The 27,919-nt window shown below is 42.3% G+C and overlaps 1 protein-coding gene across 1 annotated transcript in view; it reads left to right on the top strand.

The window, feature by feature from the left end:
- HEPHL1 (hephaestin like 1) overlaps positions 1 to 27,919 on the top strand; it is a 387,436-nt gene that overhangs the window by 238,369 nt on the left and 121,148 nt on the right. The window contains exons 7-9 of the mRNA XM_053708616.1: positions 1,729 to 1,865; positions 1,945 to 2,076; positions 18,385 to 18,596. Coding sequence (XP_053564591.1) covers positions 1,729 to 1,865; positions 1,945 to 2,076; positions 18,385 to 18,596 — 481 coding nt within the window. The remainder of the gene's footprint in view (positions 1 to 1,728; positions 1,866 to 1,944; positions 2,077 to 18,384; positions 18,597 to 27,919) is intronic.

The raw sequence follows: 27,919 nt of genomic DNA, 5'->3' as shown, positions 1-27,919 counted from the left end.
TAAATACTGAGCATATTTAGATATGCTGTTCAACAAAGATAAAAAGAGAATGAAGAAAATTAGATAATAGAAGTAAATTGGAAAGTTGTTTAGAATTGTGTTTCATATTCTTTTAAACTTTCATGATTCAGATAGAGCATGCGATTTTAAGCAACTTTCCTATTTACTCCTATTATCAAATTGTCTTTGTTCTCTTGGTATCTTTATTTGAAAATGCAAGAATTTAAGTGTAGGAACCGGCCCATTTTTGGTTCAGCACCTAGTCTAAATATAGCCACCAATCAGCAAGTGCTACCCAGGTGCTGAATTCATTCTTGCTTTTTCAAATAAAGATACCAAGAGAACGAAGACAAATTGATAATAGAAGTAAATTAGAAAGTTCCTTAAAATCGCATACTCTATCTGAATCATGAAAGTTTAATTTTGACTAGACTATCCCTTTAAAATGTACAAAATTCAAAGTGTACTTGGCAAATGGGCTGAAGCCTTCTCCATTTATTAAGCAGCGGATGCTGCTTCGGAGCCCCATCGTTTCTGGTCTGCCTGAAACGGAAGTTAAGAAGCGCCAGAAATGCTTGTGCAGTGTTAAATTCTGACAGCGTATGCTGTCGTCATTTAACGAGGTCGAGATACATCGAATCATGTCCGCTCGACCTTTGTTAAATCTACCCCTAAGTATCACTTCTGGTCTTGCCAAATATCAGCTGGTAGCATTATCTCAAAGTATGCAGTATACTTATTGTACTGATAGTCTATGTGTGAAATTAGAAGTAAATATGCAATGTTTTACTTCATGCTGGAGAATTTTATAGGATTGGCCCATAGTCCCTAAGCTGAAGGACACAGACAGAGATAGCTGAAATATCACAACACATATACCTCACAACAATTGTGGCAAGGTATTAGGGGCTTAGGAGGTTGATGGTGGTGGAGGATTGTTGTTTTGTGGGCGTCGCCATGTCAGGAGGGGGCTTGGTAATGTGCAACATTGTGGGTGTGTCTGGTTTGTCAGTGGGTGTGTCTTGGCAGTTTGTGGGAGTGTCTGGATGTTTTGTGGGAGGGGCTAAGGGAAATCCTGCAAATAGGGACATATGACTGTCTCAGATTGCGTAAAAAAATCTTACTTTGTTTCTTGCAAAATGAGGACTTAGAAATTCTCCAGCCCTTAAGAAAATGTCCTCTTCTGAGAATGCGCAAATCTGACTCTGTGTTTATCTAGTATTCACTTAATACTAAACCAGCTCACGTTACTCTAGAAGATTTATGACATCATGCTAAATAAGCTTCCTGTAGAAACCACAGCCCCCTTGTAGGTCTGTGATGGGAAGTAATGGACAATGAAAGAGAAAAAAAATATACATTTTGCAATAATTTTTATAAAGTATAACCAAAAGCTTAGTGTTTTTATTACAACAATGAAACAGGCTTTTATATCCCTTTAAGTTAGGATAAAGTGAATTGTTTTGCAGTTATCATCTTAAGTCAATTAGTAAAAGATTAGTAACAGGGTTAGCCTTGAGAAGCCAGTAGTGTGCATTTCTAGGTCTGAAAATTTGTTAAATTCACGTGAAAAGTAGACAAAATAAAAAATATGTCTATTGCAAAGCCATTTTATTACACATAACTATCCTAAGGTATTTATTGTCCCATTAAATTTTTTTAATTTGTTTTGAATAGATGTCCTTCATAAATAATGAAAATGTTTTTTGCCATTCTCTGTTTTTTTAGTTCTGCAATATTTTTTACAAAGCAAATTGACAGAATAGGAGGTACATATTGGAAAGTTCATTATACCCAGTACACTGATGAAACCTTTAATGTCCAGATACATGCTTCTGAAGCTGAAAAGCATCTTGGAATCCTTGGTATGAAACCTACTATCCCTCTTAATATTGCAAACTCTTAAATGATTTCTCTTAAACGGATGTTTCCAATTTCTTTTAGGACCAGTCATAAAAGCAGAAGTAGGAGATACAATCGTGATTGTTTTTACTAACAAAGCAGATCGTGACTACAGTATCATGCCTCATGGAGTGTCTTTCAACAAGGATTCTGAAGGCGCAGGATATGCAGATGGTAAGACTCAAAGGATTTTCATATGTTTGTGAATTGTAGATGTCACAGTGAGTTATGCTGGACTCATTCTTTAAATACACAGAATTTATACTTTCCTTCTTAATATGAGGAGAGTCCACGGCATCATTCCTTACTGTTGGGAAATACTGAACCTGGCCACCAGGAGGAGGCAAAGAAACCTCAGCCCAAGACTGAAATACTCCCACTACTTCCCTTATATCCCAGTCATTCTTTGCCTTTTGTCACAGGAGGTTGGCAGATAAGTGTCAGAAGATTCAGAGTAGTTCCTTATGAACGGTATTTAGCCTTCAAAATGGGACTGGAGTTTTAAGTAGTCTTGTTGTCAGTCTCTCAGTGACAGCATTGACAAAAGTCATGCAGGGAGAGTCTTTCTGCGAACTAATCCAGACTCGTATTAACAGTTCCTAAGCAATCAGTGTTGACAAGTTTCACTGCCTGCTTCCATCACTCAAGTCCATGTCAGGAGCGATGCTACAAGACTGTCAAACTTGAGAGGCTGTTCCATGGCATAGATTCCGGTAAGATTGTTTAATTTTTTACACATATGATAACGCAAGAAGGAATCAAGGGCTAATATCTCCTGAGGGGGATTATTGAACAGTGGGGATTAATCACATACGTTTATTTGATTATGCTGCGAGATGTGTGAGATGGTTTTTGGGCTCAGGCAGATATTGGAACGTACAGGTTTTTACTTTTGTTTTGTGAGCTGCGCAGCCTGAAAGGCTTGATGCTTTTTTTTGCTGCTATAGCAGGGGCGGTCCTGCATTGCGCAACATGTGACTGGATGTGGTCACACTTATTTCCTCTTTCCTGACTGTGTGGTTTACCGGAGAAGAAGCAGTTTCTCTGTTTTGCCTGGGTCATAGGAGGTGGGGAGTGCACCAGCCATTGGGAGTATAAAGGTGCCGTTTTTTCTTATTAATCAATAGTCTGCTTTGTAAGCACAAGCTATGGAGGATTCTGATGCGTTAGAGGATACTCCCTCTTTACCTAAGTCTAATACCTGTCTATATTGTGAGGAGGCCGCTGTATACCTGCCCGCTTAACTATGTTCCATATGCCTTGATAAAGTGAAAATATACAAGAAGCGCTGCTCTCTCTAATAGTTAGATATAATAATAATAATGATGATAAGTAAAAAGACCAAGTAATAATAAACTTCTTGAATCTTACTAATACATCGTTCTCAGAACAAAATAAGTGTGCTGGCACATTTGTATAATACCGCCTCTTATAAGTACAACTTGCAAGTGATAGTTCTGTCCTCCTTTGGTAATCCAAGTTTCCAGAGGTTTTCCAGAAAATTATCTGTTTTTCAACAAACAACCGATTCTTGGTGAGCTGTGTAATTGCTGCTCCTCCTTAGGGACAGTTCCAACCAATGGGAAAAGCTAGATAGAGAGGGTGAGAGAAGCACAACACAGATCTAAGTGTAGATTTAAAATTTTCTTTTATAACTTAGCCCCATTAGCTTAATACAGGCTACTCACACGATGGCAGATGAAAACAGGCACGTAAATAAAGATGTATCCTCATACAGAGTCCAGTGAAGAACGATATCTGTGATAGAGAAGGTGTGCTTCTCTCACCCTCTCTATCTAGCCTTGATAAAGTAATCATGTCAAATAAGGTTAATATGTTTGATACCACTGAGCCATCCACCTCTGAGGAGTCTCAGACCCGGGAGATGCGCACCCTACAATCATCTCCTAATACACTTGCAGCTTCCTGTAGCACTCCTAATCCTTCATCTAGAGGGGGCCTTTTACCGACAGACTTTACTGCGCAGTTACAAACGGCAGTGTCTGCAGGCTTAAGTGCTCTACCTCGCCCAGCTAAGCAGTCTGCTGCCTCTAAACTTCCAGCTGCTGAGGAACCAGACTTTAGATTTAGGATTTAACTTTTATGCTTTCTGTTGAAGGAAGTTTTGGCTACGTTAGAGATTCCAGAGCACAAATTGCCTGAGGAACCTTTGATTCCTAAATTAGATAAGGTCTACGAGGACAGGGTTGTACCACAAACTTTCTCGGTTCCTGTAAAGATGGTGAATATTATTAAGAATGAATTGGAAAGGATTGGTTCTTCCTTTTCCCCTTCGTCTTCCTTTAAGAATTTGTTCCCAGTCCCAGACTCTCAATTGGAGTTGGGGGGTTCCATCCCCATGGTGGATGGTGCTATCTCCACGCTTGCTAAACGCACTACTATCCCGCTTGAGGATAGTTTGTCGTTTAAAGAGCCTATAGATAAGAAGAAACTCTGTAAAGAAAGATGTTTCAACATACGGGATATTTGTTTCAACCATCAGCGGCTGTTGCTGCAGTTGCTGGAGCGGCTACCTACTGGTGCGACTCCTTATCTGAGTTGATCGAGTTGGAGGGTCCCTTCGACTTGATCCAGGAAAGAATTAAGGCCTTAAGGGTGGCTAATTCTTTTATTTGTGATGCAAATATGCAAATAATTCGCTTGACTGCTAAGGCTTTAGGTTTTTCCGTTCAAGCCGTAGGGCACTCTGGCTGAAGTTCTGGCCCGCGGACATGAATTATAAGTCCACACTTATTTCCCTCCCCTTTAAGAGAGAGATTTTATTTGGTCCAGGCCTGGACTCCATTATCTCCACGGTTACTGAAGGCAAAAGTGCCTTTTTACCGCAGGATAAGAGGAACAAGCCTAAGGAACATTTTCATTCCTTTTGTTCTGATAAACCCCAACGTCAGCAGCCGTCTACAAAGCCCGAGCAACCCGAGCCGGCTCAGTACTGGAATAAATCCAAGCAGAGCAAGAAGCCCGCCGAGACAAAGTTTGGGAACGTGCAGGACCCTTGGGTCCTGGAGGTCATCGCTCAGGGATACAAGTTAGGTTTCAAGTCTCATCCACCCAGGGGCAGATTCCTCCTATCAAACCTGTCTTCCAGGTCATAAAAGAGAGAAGCCTTTCTGGGGTGCATGAGGGATCTCTCCTCCCTAGGAGTCATTGTCCCAGTACCTCTTGCAGAAAGAGGTTTGGGATACTATTCAAACCTTTTTGTGGTCCCAAAGAAGGAGGGAACTTTCCATTCGATTCTGGACCTAAAGTGCTTAAACAGATTCCTATCTGTCCCCTCGTTCAAGATGGAGACGATAAGCTCCATCCTTCCTTTAGTTCAGGAAGGACAGTTTATGAACACTATAGATCTGAAGGATGCATATCTTCATGTTTCAATTCACAAGGAACACTACAGGTTCCTAAGTTTGCATTCCTGGACCAGCACTTCCAGTTTATTGCACTTCCGTTTGGTCTAGCTACTGCTCCAAGAATTTTTACAAAGGTTCTAGGGGCTCTGCTTGCAGTTGCCAGAACCAGAGGTATAGCAGTAGCTCCATACTTGGACAATATTCTGGTTCACGCAACATCTTGTCGTCTGGCAGAAGACCATTCCAAATATCTTCTGTTTCTTCTTCGATCTCATGGATGGCAGATAAACTTAGAAAAGAGTTCTCTTATTCCCAGTACCAGGGTGGAATCCCTGGGTACTATAATAGACTTTATATCCATGAGGATATTCCTTACAGACCAGAGACGTTACAAGCTAACTTCCACTTGTCTTGCCCTTCAGACCTTTCTTAAGGCCCTCTGTGGATCGGTGTATGGAGGTGATTGGTCTCATTCCTTTTGCCAGATTCCATCTCAGACCACTACAGCTGTGCATGCTGAGACAGAGGAACGGTGATCATTCGGATCTGTCTCAACAGATTTCTCTGGACAACCGGTCGAGAGAATCGCTCTCCTGGTGGCTCTGTCCAGATCACCTGTCCCAAGGGACAGCCTTCTTGAGACCATCTTGGGAGATTGTGACTATGGATGCAAGTCTATCAGGATGGGGACCTGTTTGGGGTGCCAGGAAGGCACAGGGCCTGTGGACTCTAGAGGAATCCTTCCTCCCGATCAACGATCTGGAACTTCGGGCAATCTTCAATGCTCTGAAGGCTTGGCCTATTCTGGGTTTGTCCCAGTTTATTAGATTCCATTCAGACAACATAACCTCAGTGACTTACATCAACTATCAGGGGGGGAACGAGAAGCTCCCTAGCAATGAGGGAAGTATCTCAGATTCTGGAGTGGGCGGAGGCCCACAACTGCTTGCTGTCAGCGATCCATATTACGGGTGTGGACAACTGGGAAGCGGATTTCCTCAGCAGACAATCCTTTCATCTGGGGGAATGGTCTCTTCATCCCGAGGTGCAGAGATTTGCAACAAATGGGGGACGCCTGAGATAGATCTCATGGCATCCCGTCTCAATTACAAGCTACCCAGATATGGGTTGTGGTCCAGGGATCCTCAGGCAGAGCTAATAGATTCATTAGCAGTGCCTTGGAGGTTAAACCTGATTTTCATTTTCCCGCCGTTACCACTTCTTCCTCGTGTAGTGGCTCGCATCAAGCAGGAGCAGGCATCAGTGATACTGATTGCTTCATCGTGGCCGCGAAGGATGTGGTTCGTGGACCTGGTGGGGATGTCCTCATCTCCTCCATGGAAGTTACCTTGTCGCAGGGATCTGCTGAAATAAGGTCCTTTTGTTCATCAAATTCTAGATTCTCTGAGGCAGACTGCGTGGAGATTGAACACTTAGTCCTAGCTAAGAGAGGTTTCTCTGAAAGGGTTATTGATACTCTCATTCAGGCTCGTAAGCCTGTTACTCGTCACATCTATCATAAGGTGTGGAGAGCTTACTTATTCTGGTGTGAAGAGCGTGGTTTAGCCTGGCATAAGGTTAAGGCTGCCAGGATACTTTCTTTTCTCCAGGAGGGTCTGGAGAAGGGACTTTCTGCCAGTTCCCTGAGGGGACACATTTTGTCACTCTTTGTTTTGTTGCACAAGAGGCTCATAGAGCTCCCTAACATGCAATCTTTCGTTAAGGCTCTGATTAGGATCAGACCTGTGTTTAGATCTATTTCTCAACCTTAGAGTTTGAATCTTGTTCTTACGTTTTTGCAACTAGCTCCGTTTGAGCCTATGCATTCGGTTGACATCAAAATGTTGTCCTGAAAGGTTTTTTTTCTATTGGCTATTGCGTCCGCATGCAGAGTTTCTGAAATAGCTGCCTTGCAATGTGAGCCTCCTTATCTGGTGTTCCACACTGATAAGGCTGTCCTACGTACCGCTTTGGTTTTCTCCCTAAGATTGTGTCTGATCGCAACATCAATCAGGAGATTGTGGTTCCTTCCTTATGTCCTAATCCTTCTTCTTCGAAGGAACGTTTACTTCATAATCTGGATGTGGTTCTAAGGATTTTAGGCAAACTTCTTCCTTGTTTGTTATCTACTCTGGGAAGCGTAAGGGTCTGAAGGCTTCTTTGACTTCCTTATCTTTTTAGTTGATGAGTGTTATACGCTTAGCTTATGAGTCAGCTGGGCTTAGACCTCCTCAGAGAATTACGGCTCATTCCACTAGAGCGGTGGCTTCCTCTTGGGCCTTTAAGAACGAGGCCTCTATGGATCATATTTGTAAGGTGGCTACCTGGTCCTCCTTACATACTTTTTCTAAATTCCACAAGGTTTAAATTTTTGCTTCAGCCGAAGCAACTTTTAGGGAGAAAGATTTTACAGGCTGTTGTGTCCTCAGATTAGGGTCCACCTTTCTTTTACCCCTCACGTTATCATTCAGTGTCCTCTAGAGCTTGGGTATAGTTTTCCCAACAATAAGGAATGATGCCGTGGACTCTCCTCATATTAAAGGGACATAATACTCATATGCTAAATCACTTGAAACTGATGCAGTATAACTGTAAAAATCTGACAGGAAAATATCACCTGAGCATCTCTATGTAAAAAAGGAAGATATTTTACCTCACAATTTCCTCAGCTCAGTAGAGTTAGTTCTGTGTAAAAAGTTATACTCAGCTGCTCCCAGCTGCAGGTAAAAAAATTAAAAAAAATGAAGAAATGAACAGCAGCCAATCAGCATCAGCAGTGCTGAGGTCATGAACTCTTACTGTGATCTCATGAGATTTGACTTAACTCTCATGAGATTTCATAGTAAGCTTCCTTTACCTGATTGGTGAAATAATATGAGAGTGCACGATGCTAGTCCCTTCAGATGTCCCAGGACAGACACACTAAAATGCTGCTTAGAAATCCTTTACAATGGGAGGTGGCTACTGAGGAACTTTTGAGGTAAAATATCTTTCTTTTTTACATAGAGATGTTCAGGTGATATTTTCTAATCAGCTTTTTACAGCTATGCTGCATCACTTTCAAGTGTTTAAACATTTGGGTATTATGGCCCTTTAAGAAGGAAAATTATGCTTACCTGATAATTTAATTTCCTTCTGTATGAGGAGAGTTCACGGACCCTGCCCGTATACTCCGAAGGGCGGACCAAAATTACGTTTTCTCTTCTGGCACCATTTATACCCTGATATTTCTCCTACTGTTCCTTGTTCCCTTGGCAGAATGACTGGGATATGAGGAAAGTAGGGGGAGTATTTAAGCCTTTGGCTGGGGAGTCTTTGCCTCCTCCTGGTGGCCAGGTTCAGTATTTCCCAACAGTAAATGGGAATGATGCTGTGGACTCTCCTCATACAGAAGGAAATTAAATTATTAGGTAAGCATAATTTATGTTTTTAATATAAAATCAGGCTCCTTAAAGGGACACTCTACGTAAAAAGGATTATAGTTTAAAAAGATAGATAATCCCTTTATTACCCATACTCCATTTTTGCATGGTTATATTAATATACTTTTTTTCCTCTGATTACCATGTATCTAAGCCTCGGCAGACTGCCCCCTTATCTCAGTACTTTTGACAGAGCTGCCTTTTTGCACATCAGTGCAGACTCATAAATGACTCCACGGGAGTGAGTACAATGTTATCTATATGACACACATGAACTAGCACTGTCTAACTGTGAATTTCCTTCTTAATATGCGGAGAGTCCACGGCATAATTCCTTACTGTTGGGAAATACTGAACTTGGCCACCAGGAAGAGGCAAAGATACCCCAGCCAAATGCTTAAAGTGAATGTCAATTTTGATATTAAAGTGCCCGGTTTTTAAAAATTCAATTAAAAACAGGGGAACTTTAATTCATCAAAATTTACATTTCACTCCTGTTGAGAAAAAAAACTTAACTTTTAATCTTCACAGCAGCTCCAGCTTCCTCCACCCGTCGCAAAGCCTCTTCCTGGGTCTGGCAGAGAAGTGTCAGAAGATTCGGAGTAGTATCTTATGAAGGGTATCTACCCTTCAAAATGGGACTGGAGTTTTAAGTAGTCTTATATCAAAAAAATTAGGAAAAGAGTCTCTGTGTAGGTATAAAATCTTCAAGCTTTATTACAAAAATTCGGATAAAAATACACTGGCACCAGCACAACAAAGAGGAGACAGCGGGCCCTACTAGTTTCGGCGTAGTGCTGTAATCTAAGACCTGCTGGATACTAAAACAGGAGGTGTTTAAAAGTAACACTCCACACAGTCATTGGTTACAGGTGAACATAAGTAAACACCCATTTAACCTATTAGACCAAGGAAGATGCAAGAAAGAGGGAGGATACTTAAATGGAGAAAATATACAATGGGACATGACATGTTATGTTAAAGGGACACTAAACCCAAAAATTTTCTTTCATGATTCAAGTAGAGAATACAATTTTAAACAACATTCCAATTTACTTCTATTATCTAGTTTGCTTCATTATTTAGATATCCTTTGTTGAAGAAATAGCAATGCACATGGGTAAGCCAATCATATGAGGCATCTATGTACAGCAACCAATCAGCAGCTACTGAGCATATCTAGATATGCTTTTAAGCACAGTATATCAAGAGAATAAAGCAAATTAGATAAAAGTAAATTAGAAAGTTGTTTAAAATTGCCTGCTCTTTCCAAATCATAAAAGAAAAAAATTGGGTTTCATGTCCCTTTAAACTTAAATGCTACGTATATAAATTAAGAAAAAATCTTAAATACACAAAGTGAGATAAATGACATTGAAAAATAAATTACATCAATAACAAAGGAATATGCATAATGATGAATGTTAGACAAATTGATACAATGAATAAACACATGAGAAACCAACAATTACATTTTGCATCAGAGTGCTAGATATTCAGAGTGAAATCATTAGTGTAATAATATATAATGCAAAACCTAAAAAGTATTAAGTATTAGATATCATAAAATGGTACTAATCCCATACAACATAATAACTAGCCCAAAGTATCTTAAGCTAACACCAGTCCTATACAACACAAATAAAGTAATACATTTATGTATAGAAAGGACATAACAAATGCAATCGCAAATAGCTTTTCAATCAAGGATACCTTGAGCAAGAGACAATGAAACAAGGGACAGATAACCAAATGCTGTAGCATCATAATATGATTAAGTAATCAGCAACTCGATTGAAATGATACACTACGCCCTATATGTCAAATAATACAATAGAAGTACAATAAGGGAAGCAGATATATATAGATAACAAACTGAATATCCAACCTTGAATAATATTCCAGTGACCATTGAAATAGTTAGCATAAGTTTCCAGTATATACAGAACACCTATTGGACAAGCAAATATAGCTAACTGGTCAATACCCCTATCTGAGTGTAGCAAAGATGAAATCTAATAAGCAAATATGAAAGATGAGATTATATTAATTTAATTTAACACCAATGGTTGATGAGGTCGAACTCGCAGTTGAAGCCATTAGGAGTCTGGGTACAGAGCTTGAAAATCCAAAAAGCTTCTTGGCGTGCTAAAATAGCATTCTTGTCGCCACCCCTTGGAGGTCTCCTAATGGCTTTAACTGCTCGCCACTTAAATGACCTAACATCACCCCTATGAATTTCAATAAAGTGTCTGGATAATTCAGAACAGGTCTTCTCATTCTTGATATAACCTAAGTGTTCACGTATTTGTGTCTGCGAACATCTCTAGTCGTCATACCAATGTATTGGAGATGATGATCAGTACATTCAATGAGATAAATAACGTAATGAGTGGAGCATTTAATGCAACCACTAGTCTCATAAGTTTTATTGGTAACACATGAATAAAATATCTTTCCCTCAGTGAGATAGTCACAAGCTTTACACCTTGATACTCCACACTTGTAGGTGCCATTAACTGACAACCAAGTCATGGTCCTCTGCTTTTGAGGTAACTGACTGGGGGAAAGAATATTACCCAATGTTTTGTTCCTCGAGTATACACACTTGAAACCTTTTTCCACAATGGGTTTCAATTGTTTGTCCCCATACAAAATGGGAATGAGAATATTACAAACCTCATAGTAATCTGACGAGTACTGTGTAATAAAGTGTGTACGTTTATCAGTAGCTTTTGGGGATTTACTCTGTAATGCAACCTCTCTTCTGGTATTGCTTACTTCATCCACAACATTATTGACTAATGTGTGACTGTAACCTCTCTCAAGTAACCTCTGTTTGATCTCGTGACTTTCATGTTTATAGTCAGAATCTTTGTTACATATTCTCCTAGCCCTAAGCAATTGTCCTTTTGCAATGCCCTTAAAAACGTGTTTTGGGTGAGAGCTCTTACTATGTAGAAGGGTATTGCCTGCTATAGGTTTCCGATATAATTTGGAGATAATGGTACCTGTGTCTACATCACCCACAAGGGTAACATCCGAAAAGTTAATTTCCAACTTGTGCCATTCATGTGTAAAATTAACTCCATTGTCACTTACATTCAGGTAATCTATGAATTCACTAGCCATTGAATCATCAGCAGACCAGATGATTAGCAAATCATCAATAAAGCGCTTGTACAGCTGAATATATTTGACATAAGGATTTCTATCTGCATAAACAAAGTTGATCTCGAGCCACCCCATGAAAATATTTGCATATGAGGGGGCAAACTTTGCCCCCATGGCGGTGCCCTGTTTTTGCAGGTAGAAAACCCCCTCAAACACAAAATAATTATGTTTGAGTAAAAAAAGAGTTACTCTGATGATAAATGCAATGGTAGTGTCATTCATAGAATAAAAGACTTCCAAAAAATGTCTGATAGCCTGAATACCAAGATCATGGGGTATACTTGAGTATAAGGATACCACATCAACTGTGAGCCAGCTCATAGTTGAAGTCCAAACAAATCCATCCAAAAGGTCTTTTATTCTATGTTTATTCAATGTGTTCTATGTTTATTCTATGTATTTACTTATGTTCACCTGTAACCAATGACTGTGTGGAGTGTTACTTTTAAACACCTCCTGTTTTAGTATCCAGCAGGTCTTAGATTACGGCACTACGCCGAAACTAGTAGGGCCAGCTGTCTCCTCTTTGTTGTGCTGGTTCTAGTGGATTTTTATCCGAATTTTTGTAATAAAGCTTGAAGATTTTATACCTACACAGAGACTCTTTTCCTTATTTTTTTGATATATTCCTATTGGGCTACTTGGTTTAACTAAGGAGTCTCGGCAGCCTCTACACTGATGTTGGAAGCCTTTCACCTGCTGTCCGGAGAGAGCTGAAGACACAATACTGGATAACGGAGCTGATTGGAGCACACGCACCCCCCCCCCCGGTATTACACGCCCCCTTGATGACGTCAGACGCCATACTCGACACCACGCTTGCAGTGTACAGCGGAACAGAGGCTCATCTAGTGTATAATCCCCCACCGGAGCTGCGGTTCACCCGGATGATGAGCCAGTGCTGTTGGTGATCTGCTTGGAGGTCAGGTACTACTTGAAGTCTGGTGGGGAGAATGCTTTAGGAATTTGTGTGCTACGCTCATTACTTCAGCTTGTGGATGTTTACAAACATTAATTTGCCAGTTATAAGTGCTCTCCTGGAACTTTGTTTTTCACACTATACTGGTGTGTTAGGATACTTGCAGGTTTGAGACTTATCCACTCAAACGTTTATATATACTTTCTTATATTGTTTCGGACACAGTGTCTTTTGACTTTAGGGATATATATTCTCTTGCTTTAAGTAGTCTTGTCAGCCTCTCAGTAAGCGCATTGACGAAAGTTAGAGTCTGGAGATGCAGGGAGAGTCTTTCTGCAAACCAATCCAGACTCGTATTAACAGCTCCTAAGCAATAAGTGTTGACGAGTTTCACTGCCTGCTTCCATCACTCAAGTTCAATGTCAGGAGTGACGCTACAAGACTGTCAAACTTGAGAGGCTGTGTTTCTGTTCCACGGCATAGATTCCGGTAAGATCGTTTCTTTTTTTTTTACTCATATGATTACTCCAGAAGACAGGGTCTTTTTACTCATATGATTACGCCAGAAGACAGGGTCAGTGTGTCTCCTTTTATCTGTATCGAGTCAAGGGTTAATATCTCCTGAGGGGGATTATTGAACAGTGGGGATTAATCACATACGTTTATTTGATTATGCTGCAACATGTGTGAGATGGTTTTTGGGCTCAGGCAGATGTTGGAACGTACAGGTTTTACTTTCGTATTTGAGAGCTGCGCAGCTTCAAAGGCTTGGCGCTTTTTTTTGCTATTATAGCAGGGACGGTCCTGCATTGCGCACCATGTGACCGGTGTGGTCACACTCATTTCCTCTTTCCTGACTGTGCAATTTACCGGAGAAGAAGTGGTTTCTCTGTTTTGCCTGGGTCATAGGAGGTGGTGAGTGCCCCAGCCATTGAGGGTATAAAGGTGCCATTTTTCCTTATTAATCAATAGTCTGCTTTGTAAGCGCAAGCTATGGAGGATTCTGATGCATTAGAGGCAACTCCCTCTTTACCTAAGTCTAATACCTGTCTATATTGTTAGGAGGCCGTGGTATACCTGCCTGCTCAACTATGTTCAACATGCCTTGAAAAAATAATCATGTCAAAGAAGGTAAATATGTTTGATACCACCTCTACACCCTACGCACCCTACAGTCATCTCCTAATATACATGCAGCTTCCCGTAGCACTCCTAATCCTCCATCTGGAGGGGGCCTTTTACCGCAAGACTTTACTGCGCAGTTACAAACAGCGGTGTCTGCGGCCTTTAGTGCTCTACCTCGCCCTGCTAAGCGCAAGCGAAAGATCAAATATTGCTATCCTTTCCAGGGGTCATCAACTAGTTTATTGGATTTATCTGATACGAGATTATTCGATGATGAATGCACCTCTGATACTTCAGAGGGCCCTCTTTCTGGGTCGGAATCTGCTGCCTCTAAACCTCCAGCTGCGGCGGAACCATATTTTAGATATAGGATTGAACATTTATGCTTTATGTTGAAGGAAGTTTTGGCTATGTTAGAGGTTCCAGAGCCCAAATTGCCTGAGGAACCTTTGATTCCTAAATTTGATAAGGTCTACGAGGACAGGGTTGGACCACAAACTTTCCCGGTTCCTGTAAAGATGGCGAACATTATTAAGAATGATTGGGAAAGGATTGGTTCTTCCTTTTCCTCTTCGTTTTCCTCACTCTTTTCTTCCTAATTGGAAAGAGTCCACAGCTGCATTCATTACTTTTGGGAAATAAAAACCTGGCCACCAGGAGGAGGCAAAGACACTCCAGCCAAATGCTTAAATACTCCTCCCACTCCCTCATCCCCCAGTCATTCTTTGGGGGATATTTATCAAAGGTCCGGACCAAAGTGTGGATCAGGTCCGCCAGACCTCGCTGAATGCGGAGAGCAATACGCTCTCCATATTCAGCATTGCACCAGCAGCTCGGGTTGATTTTCGGCGATGTCTGTCCGCCTTCTCAGAGCAAGCGGACAGGGTTACGGAGCAGCGGTCTTTAGAAACCATCCCGACTCATATTAACAGCTCCTACAGCAATCAGCGTTGACGAGTTTTGCAGACTGCTTCTTCTCTCAAGTCCATGTCAGGAGCGATGCTACTAACCTGTCACACTTGAAGGGCCCTGTTCCTGTTCCATGGCGTAGATTCTGGTAAGATCGTTTCATTTTTCATTACATAATGTTAACACAGAAGACAGGGTCACAGTGTGGCGCCTTTTATCTTTACAGAATCAAGGGTTAATATCTCCTTAGGGGGGATTTTGAACAGGGGGGGGGGATAATAATCTTATATGTTTATTTGATTTTATGCTGCTTTATGTGTGAGATGTTAGGCTCATAGGCTGTTATGGAATATACAGGTTTCACTTTGAGAGCCATGCAGCTTACAAGCTTGGCGCGCTTTTTCTCTTAGCAGGGTCAGTCCTGCATTGTACACTATGTGATTCATTCCCTCTTTCCTGACCGGACTATAAGAGGGGAGTCATAAATCTCTGTGCTGTCTGGGTCATAGGAGGTGGTGAGTGCCCCAGCCATTGAGGTATAAGGGTGCTGTTTTTTGAATAAAATTAGATGTTTTATTTCTCTAGTTCTCCGGTTATTGCACTAGAGATGGAGGATTCTGTTACTTTAGAGGAGGTAATTCCTAAGGAGTAATTCCTGTTTATATGGTAAGGAGACCCTAGTTCCCCCTCTCTATTATGTTCCATATTCCTTGATAATGTGATAATATCAAACATGTTTGATACCACAGAGCCATCCACCTCTGAGGAGTTGTCGTCCGGTGAGGTGTGTACGCTACATTGTTATCTCTATACACATGCAGTTTTCCCGTGACATTGCGGATCCTCCATCTAGAGGGGGCCTTTTTTTGTCCGGACGTTACTGCGCAGTTCAGACAGCGGTGTCTGCGGCCTTAATGCTTTTCCTCGCCATGCTAAGCGCAAGCGAAGGGTTACATACTGCACTCCTTCCCAGAGTACATCAAATAATTTTTGGATTTAACTGATAGAAAGAATCGCATCCTCGGATTAACCCTGAGACTTCAGAGTATGAACTTTCTGGGTCGGAGTCTGCTGCCTTTATTTCTTAAATTGAATAGAGTTTGAGGACAGGGTGGTGCCTTCCCTGCTCCTGCTGTCCCGGATATTCCACCTTGGGCTGTACAGTTCCCTGCGGGTGCGACTGTCCCTGAGTGTTGTGCCTTTCGTTACAGAATTGTGCGCCTTCGCATGTTACTCAGACATGTTTTTTTCAGTTATTGCACAACCCTATCCTTATCGGATACGGGAATACTAAATCTGCTTTTCGAATAGCGCACCTTATTAGACATGTGGGGATGATGTAATCTCCTGATTGTCCATGTATTGAGATCTTTCCCAATTTTTTGGGAAGATCAGGGCTCCTTTTGGCTGGTCCTGCGGTAGGCCTGTTTCTTCTTGGGTGTTAACCTATGGGTTGCCTTGTATTTTATTTTCATCCGATAGGATGTCCTGTCTGTTTTCCTTCTTCCCCTCTGAGGGAGGATTTATGCGGCTTGACGATTAGGACCCAGGTTGCAGGCTTGTCCTGTTTGGGTTCAGTTCTGTCTGGTAGCTGTTCGGACATGTGGCGCCGCTCTGCTTGGCTTGTCTGGTAGAAGCGCCGAGTGCTCATGTTATCCTCTGTGTTCAACTAAGCATTCTAGAGGACCGGTGGGTCCGTGATGCAGGAAGGATTGTCTCAGTCCTTATAGCCTTCTATTTCGATGACTGGGTCAGTGGAGTTCCACTGCGTCTCTCTCTCTTGTGTCTGGGGTTGTCAGACCCTAAAGCTCCTTCCCATGTAGTGTAGGATTGGTGGGCTTGCACCCTCTTGCCGCCAAGTTGGGCGGTTTGGCCTTTTTTTTTTCTTTTGAGGCCCTGGGAATTGTCCTTCTAGACTTAGTCCTCAGCAGCTAGTAGTTTATTGGGTAGTTCAGCTGCCTTGCAGCGGATGGGTTGCAGAATGTGCCCAGTTGGGAGTGGGTTCTGAGATGCGCTGTTTTCTTCGGGATCTAAGTTGGCATTGTAGCTAGCCCCATGGGTTTACAAGTAGAGGGTCCCGGGTTACCATTCACCTTCGGGTTCTGGGTGTAACCTCTCTCTCTTGGAGGTGCAGTGGGTCTCGTTGAGGTTATGTGCTCCCCCTTTTGGAGCCCTGTGTGTAGGTATAGTTCTCCTTTTGCAAACTGTTCTCTTGCTAGCCGTTTTTTTTTTTTTTTTTTTTTTCTCAGCAAGTATTTTTCTGGGTCATCCTAATGATGACTGTTGACTCATATACTGTATATTTAACCATATATTACTTCAGAGATTTGCAGACCAAGGGGCCGATTTATCATCAATATTTCCGGTATGATCTGCTCAGCGGATCATGTCCGACAGACATCGATGAATGCCGACAACATACGCTGTCGGCATTTATCATAGCACAAAGCAGTTCTTGTGAACTGCTTGTGCAATGCCGCCCCCTGCAGATTCAGCCCGATTGGGTGGATTGTTGTCCGCAGCCTTAGAGCAGGCGGACCAGTTAAGAAGCAGAGGTCTTAAGACTGCTGCTTCATAACTGCTGTTTCCGGCGAGCCTGAAGGTTTTTGCGGAAACAGGGACATCAGGGGCCATTCAGCCCTTGATAAAACGGCCCCCAAGAATGAAAATAGGGTCGCAAAGGTTTGTGGTATCATTGCACTGGGTCTTGGGGAAAAAAAGTTTGAAGAACCCTGGTCTAGACTAAGAAAATAGGTGTTAATAGGTGATAAAATAAATATTGAGATAATGGAATGTAAGTTATTTTCACTAAATTTGCTAAATTGTTTTTTATTATTAGTTTATAAAAGTTAAAATACAAACTCTGCTAAGCAATTTTGACATTGTAATCTGATGGGTTTTGTGGCAATGATTGAATCTTATATACTACATGTTTTACTGTTCACTTTAATGAATGATGTGATATGCATAAACTTCTTAATTATAGTTTGAATAGTGAAATTGTCAAACAGGATTTTGTAAATGCTGAAAAAAAAAAAATAATTCACATAGAAACATAGAATTTGACGGTAGATAAGAACCAAAAAGGCCCATCAAGTCTACCCATATTACATGCTACTTTTTCCTTAAGATAGCCTTATGCATAGGCTGACCATATTGCCGCTTTAAGAAAGAACACATATGAAAAATACATATGTCAGGGTTCTTATACAAAACCTTTCTTTAAACAGCCCTGAAAACAGTCCTGACATATGTATTTTTCATGTGTCCCTTTTTAAAGCGGCAATATGGTCAGCCTACTTATGCATATCCCAGGCATTTTTTAATTCATTGACAATCTTTGTGTTTACCACCTCAAATGGAAGTTTATTCCATGAATCCAACACCCTTTCTGTAAAAAAATGCTTCCTCAAATTTCTCCTGAATCTGCTACCCTCTAACTTTAGATTGTGACCCCTTGTTTTGGCAAACTGTTTCTACAAATATATTCAATGAAGAATTTATGCAAAATTTTGCAAAGATGTATATGTGTTTTACTTTCTACTGTGTTTTAATTTCTGTGAAGGTTTTGAGAAAGGCGGATCTCATGTAGGCCCCGGGCAGAGCTTCAGGTACACTTGGAAAGTTACTGAAAATGAAGGACCTACAAACAGTGATCCAAATTGTCTCACTTACCTGTACTATTCAGCTTCTGATCCAGTCATGGATACCAACTCTGGTCTAGTAGGACCTCTTCTAGTCTGCAAAAAGGGATCGCTCAATCCTGATAACACACAGGTACAATAAACAGAATGTTAAACATGCAAAATAAATAAAATAATACTTTTTTTTTTTTTACAAGAAATCCTAACTTTTCAGAATGGCTTCTGGTACAGGGAATTTAAGGCTCAGTGAGGGAGGCTTGTAGGCAGAGGGTGCTTGTGGGTGGAGAGATGACAGCGGCAGGTTGTGGATATTCTGAATTGGGTGTGTTGTGGAGGGCAGGCTGTGGACACAGTCAGTGCTGGTTGGGAGCAGGGTCAGGGTGGTCGCTGGGTTTATTTTGGACACCGGGTCAATTAAAGTGAATGTTAAGTTGAATGAATGAGTGCCCGGTTTTTAAAAATACTCTTACAAATAGGGGCACTTTCATTAATGAAACTTTGCATTGCAGCGTTTTTTTTAAAAATACTTACCTTTTCTTTAGCAAACCCGGACCGGCAATCCCCCGCTCGCTTCTCATACTGTACTTAGCACAGCAATAACGAAATTGGCTTCCTCCAATCACGGCGTTGCCTCACGAGATGGACGCTCTGGGGTGCACGCCATGATTGGAGGAAGCCACAGAGGAGTACAAGTATAGAGGAGCTGCTGGCGGGGGATCTCCGGTCTGGCTTTGCTGAAGAAAAAGGTAAGTGTTTTTTTAAAAAAACGCAATGTAAAGTTTCATGAATGAAAGTGCTCCTGTTTTTAATAGTATTTTTAAACACTGGGCACTCATTCATTCAACTTTACATTCACTGTACGGTAAAGGGCTGTAGAAACTTCCTGTTGGAGGGTTTCAGTATTTTATGTAAGATGGAGATTGTGATGGTCGGCAGAATGGTAACATTACTAATTTGGGTGCTTGGCGTAAAGTTTACATCTCATAGTTCGGCTGTAAATTAATGTTTTAAATAATGTCTGTAATTTTGTTTTGCCACTTTATTTTTTATTTTATTTCCTAAGATATGGTGAGTCCACGGCATTATCATCAATTACTGTTGGGAATATCACTCCTGGCCAGCAGGAGGAGGCAAAGAGCACCACAGCAGAGCTGTTAGGTATCACTGTGAAGTTTGTTGGTGTCTGATTATTTCTCTTCAATCAAGATTTTATTATTTTGAAAGCCAGAGTAGGTTTGCTCTGATCTTTCTTGTTAAGACGGGGTGTAGCTGTACTCCACGTTAGTCTCTTCAGTAGGGCAGTGGTGGCTTTCAAGCAGTTAGAAAGTTGTGGGGTGGGCCTCACTGTGTTTCCTAGCACTTTGCTGCCCATGTATAGAAAACCAGAGTAGGCTTACTCTGTCTTTTCTTCTTCCACAGGTCCCTGTGAGGAGTGGCTTCCTCTCACGCCGGGTGAGCTGTCCTCCTGCCAGACAGCTTGAAGTGCAGGTAAGTGCCTTTTCTCCAACATAGGTGTGTCCGGTCCACGGCGTCATCCTTACTTGTGGGATATTCTCTTCCCCAACAGGAAATGGCAAAGAGCCCAGCAAAGCTGGTCACATGATCCCTCCTAGGCTCCGCCTACCCCAGTCATTCTCTTTGCCGTTGTACAGGCAACATCTCCACGGAGATGGCTTAGAGTTTTTTAGTGTTTAACTGTAGTTTTTCATTATTCAATCAAGAGTTTGTTATTTTCAAATAGTGCTGGTACGTACTATTTACTCAGAAACAGAAAAGAGATGAAGAATTCTGTTTGTATGAGGAAAATGATTTTAGCAACCGTAACTAAAATCCATGGCTGTTCCACACAGGACTGTTGAGAGCATTAACTTCAGTTGGGGGAACAGTTTGCAGTCCTTTGCTGCTTGAGGTATGACACATTCTAACAAGACGATGTAATGCTGGAAGCTGTCATTTTCCCTATGGGATCCGGTAAGCCATGTTTATTATGATTGTAAATAAGGGCTTCACAAGGGCTTATTTAGACTGTAGACATTTTTTGGGCTAAATCGATTGATATTAACACTTATTTAGCCTTGAGGAATCATTTATTCTGGGTATTTTGATATAATAATATCGGCAGGCACTGTTTTAGACACCTTATTCTTTAGGGGCTTTCCCAAAGCATAGGCAGAGTCTCATTTTCGCGCCGGTGTTGCGCACTTGTTTTTGAGAGGCATGGCATGCAGTCGCATGTGAGAGGAGCTCTGATACTTATAAAAGACTTCTGAAGGCATCATTTGGTATCGTATTCCCCTTGGGTTTGGTTGGGTCTCAGCAAAGCAGATACCAGGGACTGTAAAGGGGTTAAAGCTTAAAACGGCTCCGGTTCCGTTATTTTAAGGGTTAAAGCTTCCAAAATTGGTGTGCAATATTTTCAAGGCTTTAAGACACTGTGGTGAAAATTTGGTGAATTTTGAACAATTCCTTCATGTTTTTTCGCAATTGCAGTAATAAAGTGTGTTCAGTTTAAAATTTAAAGTGACAGTAACGGTTTTATTTCAAAACGTTTTTTGAACTTTATTATCAAGTTTATGCCTGTTTAACATGTCTGAACTACCAGATAGACTGTGTTCTGAATGTGGGGAAGCCAGAATTCCTATTCATTTAAATAAATGTGATTTATGTGATAATGACAATGATGCCCAAGATGATTCCTCAAGTGAGGGGAGTAAGCATGGTACTGCATCATTCCCTCCTTCGTCTACACGAGTCTTGCCCACTCAGGAGGCCCCTAGTACATCTAGCGCGCCAATACTCCTTACTATGCAACAATTAACGGCTGTAATGGATAATTCTGTCAAAAACATTTTAGCCAAAATGAACCCTTGTCAGCGTAAGCGTGGATGCTCTGTTTTAGTTACCGAAGAGCATGACGACGCTGATATTAATATCTCTGAAGGGCCCCTAACCCAATCTGAGGGAGCCAGGGAGGTTTTGTCTGAGGGAGAAATTACTGATTTAGGGAACATTTCTCAGCAGGCTGAATCTGATGTGATTACTTTTAAATTTAAATTGGAACATCTCCGCATTTTGCTTAAGGAGGTATTATCCACTCTGGATGATTGTGAAAATTTGGTCATCCCAGAGAAACTATGTAAAATGGACAAGTTCCTAGAGGTGCCGGGGCTCCCAGAAGCTTTTCCTATACCCAAGCGGGTGGCGGACATTGTTAATAAAGAATGGGAAAGGCCCGGTATTCCTTTCGTCCCTCCCCCCATATTTAAAAAATTGTTTCCTATGGTCGACCCCAGAAAGGACTTATGGCAGTCAGTCCCCAAGGTCGAGGGAGCGGTTTCTACTTTAAACAAACGCACCACTATTCCCATAGAGGATAGTTGTGCTTTCAAAGATCCTATGGATAAAAAATTAGAAGGTTTGCTTAAAAAGATGTTTGTTCAGCAGGGTTACCTTCTACAACCCATTTCATGCATTGTCCCTGTCACTACAGCCGCATATTTCTGGTTTGATGAACTGATTAAGGTGCTCGATAGTGACTCTCCTCCTTATGAGGAGATTATGGACAGAGTCAATGCTCTCAAATTGGCTAATTCTTTCACTCTAGACGCCTCTTTGCAATTGACTAAGTTAGCGGCTAAGAATTCTGGGTTTGCTATTGTGGCGCGCAGAGCGCTTTGGTTGAAATCTTGGTCGGCTGATGCGTCTTCCAAGAACAAGCTCCTAAACATTCCTTTCAAGGGGAAAACGCTGTTTGGTCCTGACTTGAAAGAGATTATCTCTGATATCACGGGGGGTAAGGGCCATGCCCTTCCTCAGGATCGGCCTTTCAAGGCAAAAAATAGACCTAATTTTCGTCCCTTTCGTAAAAACGGACCAGCCCAAGGTGCTACGTCCTCTAAGCAAGAGGGTAATACTTCTCAGGCCAAGCCAGCTTGGAGACCAATGCAAGGCTGGAACAAGGGAAAGCAGGCAAAGAAACCTGCCACTGCTACCAAGACAGCATGAAATATCGGCCCCCGATCCGGGACCGGATCTGGTGGGGGGCAGACTCTCTCTCTTCGCTCAGGCTTGGGCAAGAGATGTTCTGGATCCTTGGGCGCTAGAAATAGTCTCCCAGGGTTATCTTCTGGAATTCAAGGGACTTCCCCCAAGGGGAAGGTTCCACAGGTCTCAGTTGTCTTCAGACCACATAAAAAGACAGGCGTTCTTACATTGTGTAGAAGACCTGTTAAAAATGGGAGTGATTCATCCTGTTCCATTGAGAGAACAAGGGATGGGGTTCTACTCCAATCTGTTCATAGTTCCCAAAAAAGAGGGAACATTCAGACCAATCCTAGATCTCAAGATCTTAAACAAATTTCTCAAGGTCCCATCTTTCAAGATGGAAACCATTCGAACTATCCTTCCTTCCATCCAGGAAGGTCAATTCATGACCACGGTGGATTTAAAGGATGCGTATCTACATATTCCTATCCACAAGGAACATCATCGGTTCCTAAGGTTTGCATTCCTGGACAAACATTACCAGTTCGTGGCGCTTCCTTTCGGATTAGCCACTGCTCCAAGGATTTTCACAAAGGTACTAGGGTCCCTTCTAGCTGTGCTAAGACCAAGGGGCATTGCAGTAGTACCTTACCTGGACGACATTCTGATTCAAGCGTCGTCCCTCCCTCGAGCAAAGGCTCACACGGACATCGTCCTGGCCTTTCTCAGATCGCACGGCTGGAAAGTGAACGTGGAAAAGAGTTCTCTATCCCCGTCAACAAGGGTTCCCTTCTTGGGAACAATTATAGACTCCTCAGAAATGAGGATTTTTCTAACAGAGGCCAGAAAGACAAAGCTTCTGGACTCTTGTCGAATACTTCATTCCTTTCCTCTTCCTTCCGTAGCTCAGTGCATGGAAGTGATCGGGTTGATGGTAGCGGCAATGGACATAGTTCCTTTTGCGCGCATTCATCTAAGACCATTACAACTGTGCATGCTCAGTCAGTGGAATGGGGACTATACAGACTTGTCTCCAAAGATACAAGTAAATCAGAGGACCAGAGACTCACTCCGTTGGTGGCTGTCCCTGGACAACCTGTCACGAGGGATGACATTCCACAGACCAGAGTGGGTCATTGTCACGACCGACGCCAGTCTGATGGGCTGGGGCGCGGTCTGGGGATCCCTGAAAGCTCAGGGTCTTTGGTCTCGGGAAGAATCTCTTCTACCGATAAATATTCTGGAACTGAGAGCGATATTCAATGCTCTCAAGGCTTGGCCTCAGCTAGCGAGGACCAAGTTCATACGGTTTCAATCAGACAACATGACGACTGTTGCGTACATCAACCATCAGGGGGGAACAAGGAGTTCCCTAGCGATGGAAGAAGTGACCAAGATTATTCTATGGGCGGAGTCTCACTCCTGCCACCTGTCTGCTATCCACATCCCGGGAGTGGAAAATTGGGAAGCGGATTTTCTGAGTCGTCAGACATTGCATCCGGGGGAGTGGGAACTCCATCCGGAAATCTTTGCCCAAGTCACTCAACTTTGGGGCATTCCAGACATGGATCTGATGGCCTCTCGTCAGAACTTCAAAGTTCCTTGCTACGGGTCCAGATCCAGGGATCCCAAGGCGGCTCTAGTGGATGCACTAGTAGCACCTTGGACCTTCAAACTAGCTTATGTGTTCCCGCCGTTTCCTCTCATCCCCAGGCTGGTAGCCAGGATCAATCAGGAGAGGGCGTCGGTGATCTTGATAGCTCCTGCGTGGCCACGCAGGACTTGGTATGCAGATCTGGTGAATATGTCATCGGCTCCACCTTGGAAGCTACCTTTGAGACGAGACCTTCTTGTTCAGGGTCCGTTCGAACATCCGAATCTGGTTTCACTCCAGCTGACTGCTTGGAGATTGAACGCTTGATTTTATCGAAGCGAGGTTTCTCAGATTCTGTTATCGATACTCTTGTTCAGGCCAGAAAGCCTGTAACTAGAAAGATTTACCACAAAATTTGGAAAAAATATATCTGTTGGTGTGAATCTAAAGGATTCCCTTGGGACAAGGTTAAGATTCCTAGGATTCTATCCTTCCTTCAAGAAGGATTGGAAAAAGGATTATCGGCAAGTTCCCTGAAGGGACAGATTTCTGCCTTGTCGGTGTTACTTCACAAAAAACTGGCAGCTGTGCCAGATGTTCAAGCCTTTGTTCAGGCTCTGGTTAGAATCAAGCCTGTTTACAAACCTTTGACTCCTCCTTGGAGTCTCAATTTAGTTCTTTCAGTGCTTCAGGGGGTTCCGTTTGAACCCTTACATTCCGTTGATATTAAGTTATTATCTTGGAAAGTTTTGTTTTTAGTTGCAATTTCTTCTGCTAGAAGAGTTTCAGAATTATCTGCTCTGCAGTGTTCTCCTCCTTATCTGGTGTTCCATGCAGATAAGGTGGTTTTACGTACTAAACCTGGTTTTCTTCCAAAAGTTGTTTCTAACAAAAACATTAACCAGGAGATTATCGTACCTTCTCTGTGTCCGAAACCAGTTTCAAAGAAGGAACGCTTGTTGCACAATTTGGATGTTGTTCGCGCTCTAAAATTCTATTTAGATGCTACAAAGGATTTTAGACAAACATCTTCCCTGTTTGTTGTTTATTCAGGTAAAAGGAGAGGTCAAAAAGCAACTTCTACCTCTCTCTCTTTTTGGATTAAAAGCATCATCAGATTGGCTTACGAGACTGCCGGACGGCAGCCTCCCGAAAGAATCACGGCTCATTCCACTAGGGCTGTGGCTTCCACATGGGCCTTCAAGAACGAGGCTTCTGTTGATCAGATATGTAGGGCAGCGACTTGGTCTTCACTGCACACTTTTACCAAATTTTACAAGTTTGATACTTTTGCTTCTTCTGAGGCTATTTTTGGGAGAAAGGTTTTGCAAGCCGTGGTGCCTTCCATTTAGGTGACCTGATTTGCTCCCTCCCTTCATCCGTGTCCTAAAGCTTTGGTATTGGTTCCCACAAGTAAGGATGACGCCGTGGACCGGACACACCTATGTTGGAGAAAACAGAATTTATGTTTACCTGATAAATTTCTTTCTCCAACGGTGTGTCCGGTCCACGGCCCGCCCTGGTTTTTTAATCAGGTCTGATAATTTATTTTCTTTAACTACAGTCACCACGGTACCATATGGTTTCTCCTATGCTATTATTCCTCCTTAACGTCGGTCGAATGACTGGGGTAGGCGGAGCCTAGGAGGGATCATGTGACCAGCTTTGCTGGGCTCTTTGCCATTTCCTGTTGGGGAAGAGAATATCCCACAAGTAAGGATGACGCCGTGGACCGGACACACCGTTGGAGAAAGAAATTTATCAGGTAAACATAAATTCTGTTTTTTAATGTCTTTTCCTAAACTAAGACTCTGAGCCACAGAAGCAGATAAACTGCACTAAGGTGGGACTGGAAACCGGCAGTGTTCAGAGAGCACGTAGGAGTCCAGATCTGATCCGGGGCTATTCACATTGCTATGCTTATCGGGAGTTTCAGAGGGGGCAGGTAGGCACCTCAGCTATACGGCTGAGGTGTAGAGGTGTTTTCTATAGCTTTGTTATAAGCAACGGCAGTCAGAAAAGATAATTAACCCCTCTCTTTTCCTTGTGACATTTTTTTATCTCCTGTTAAGATAATTAATTTTTGCCAACTTTAAAATTATTTGCATACCCGGGTTGGGACACTAGTTGCTTTAATTCAATATTAAAGAGACAGTATTTTTAAAATAATTTTTTTTTATTTTTTTTTAAATGGACCCTGAGTCTATTCCTTCTGCAGAATGCAAGCTTTGTCTATATAACCAAGTAGAGCCTCCCTTGCCTTTTTGTTCCTCATGTATTGAGACGACATTGTTGTATAAAGATAAAATGTTTTCTTCTGAGCCACCATTCTCTCAGGATGATGCTGTTCAGGCTATGCCACAGCTTTCTTCTCAGACATCCCAAGCCGTAACGGCTTCACAGGCAGTGCCCGGCGGTTCCTCTCAATCTCCTGGAGGAGTGTTTTTGCAAGCAGAAATTGCTGACAAGGTATCCTGCGGTATCTGAGGCATTAGCTGCTATTTCCATGTTACAGGGAAGACGCAAGATGAACATTAGAGATTCAGATTGTAAGGTGTCTGATCCAGTTCCGAATAACCAAGTTGCTCTTTCTCATAAATCTGATGAGGAAGTTACGTTGGTAGCCTCTGAGGGGGAAATATCAGATTCAGACAGTATAAATCCTTCATCTGATGCTGAAGTTGTATCCTTTAGGTTTAAGCTTGAACACCTCTGTGTGTTAAAGGAGGTTTTGGTTGCTCTGGACGACTCCGATAATCCTATCGTTGTCAACCCTAAGAAATCAAGTAAACTTAATAAGTACTTTGATGTTCCTTCCGCAGTGGAGGTGTTTCCTGTACCTGACCGTGCTGTGGACATTATTGCATGGGAATGAATGGGAGAGACCTGGGATTCCATTTTCCCCGTTGCCCGTGTTTAAAAAGATTTTTCCGGTTGCTGACTCCATTAAGGAGTCGTGGCAGACAGTGCCCAAAGTGGAAGGGGCAATTTCTACTTTGGCTAAGAGAACTACTATTGCTATTGAGGATAGCTGCTCTTTTAAGGACACTATGGACAAAAAATTAGAGCCCTTTTTGAAAAAGATGTATGTATATCAGGGTTGACAATGGCAACCTGCAGTGTGTATTGCCACACTGGTTCGATGCTTTGTCTGAGTCCCTTCAAGCAGAGACCCCCTTGGAGGAGATCCAGGATAGGATTAAGGTTCTTAAGTTAGCCAATTCTTTTTTTACTGACGCTTCTTTACAGGTCATCAAGTTGGGAGCCAAAATATCCGTTTTCGCGGTACTAGCCCACAGGGCCTTATGGTTAAAATCTTGGTCAGCGGATGTTTCATCTAAATCCAAGCTTTTAGCGATCCCTTACAAAGGTAAAACCTTGTTTGGTCCTGGTCTGGCAGAAATCATTTCCGATATCACGGGTGGTAAAGGGTCGTTTCTGCCTCAAGATAAGAAGAATAGACCGAAAGGACGTCAGAGTAATTTTCGTTCCTTTCGTAACTTCAGGGGTAAGCCTTCCCCTTCCTCTGCTAAGCAGGAACAGTCCAAGCCTTCTTGGAAACCCAATCAGTCTTGGAACAAGGGGAAGCAATTGAATAAACCTTCAGCTGATTCCAAATCAGCATGAAGGGTTTGCGCCTGATCCGGGATTAGATCAAGAGGGGGCCAGACTTTCTCATTTCTCTCTGGCATGGATACGGAATGTTCCAGATCCTTGGGCTGTGGACATAGTATCCCAGGGGTACAAGTTAGAGTTCAAAACTTTTCCTCCCAGAGGCAGGTTCCACCTCTCAAGATTACCTGTAGACCAGATAAAAAGAGAGGCGTTCTTAAAATGTGTACAGGACCTGTCCGACCTGGGAGTGATAGTTCCAGTTC

Source organism: Bombina bombina, chromosome 3 (assembly GCF_027579735.1).
Source record: "Bombina bombina isolate aBomBom1 chromosome 3, aBomBom1.pri, whole genome shotgun sequence".
Classification (NCBI taxonomy): domain Eukaryota; kingdom Metazoa; phylum Chordata; class Amphibia; order Anura; family Bombinatoridae; genus Bombina; species Bombina bombina.
Note: the sequence above shows the minus strand (reverse complement) of the source record. Positions and strands in the feature narration are given on the sequence as shown.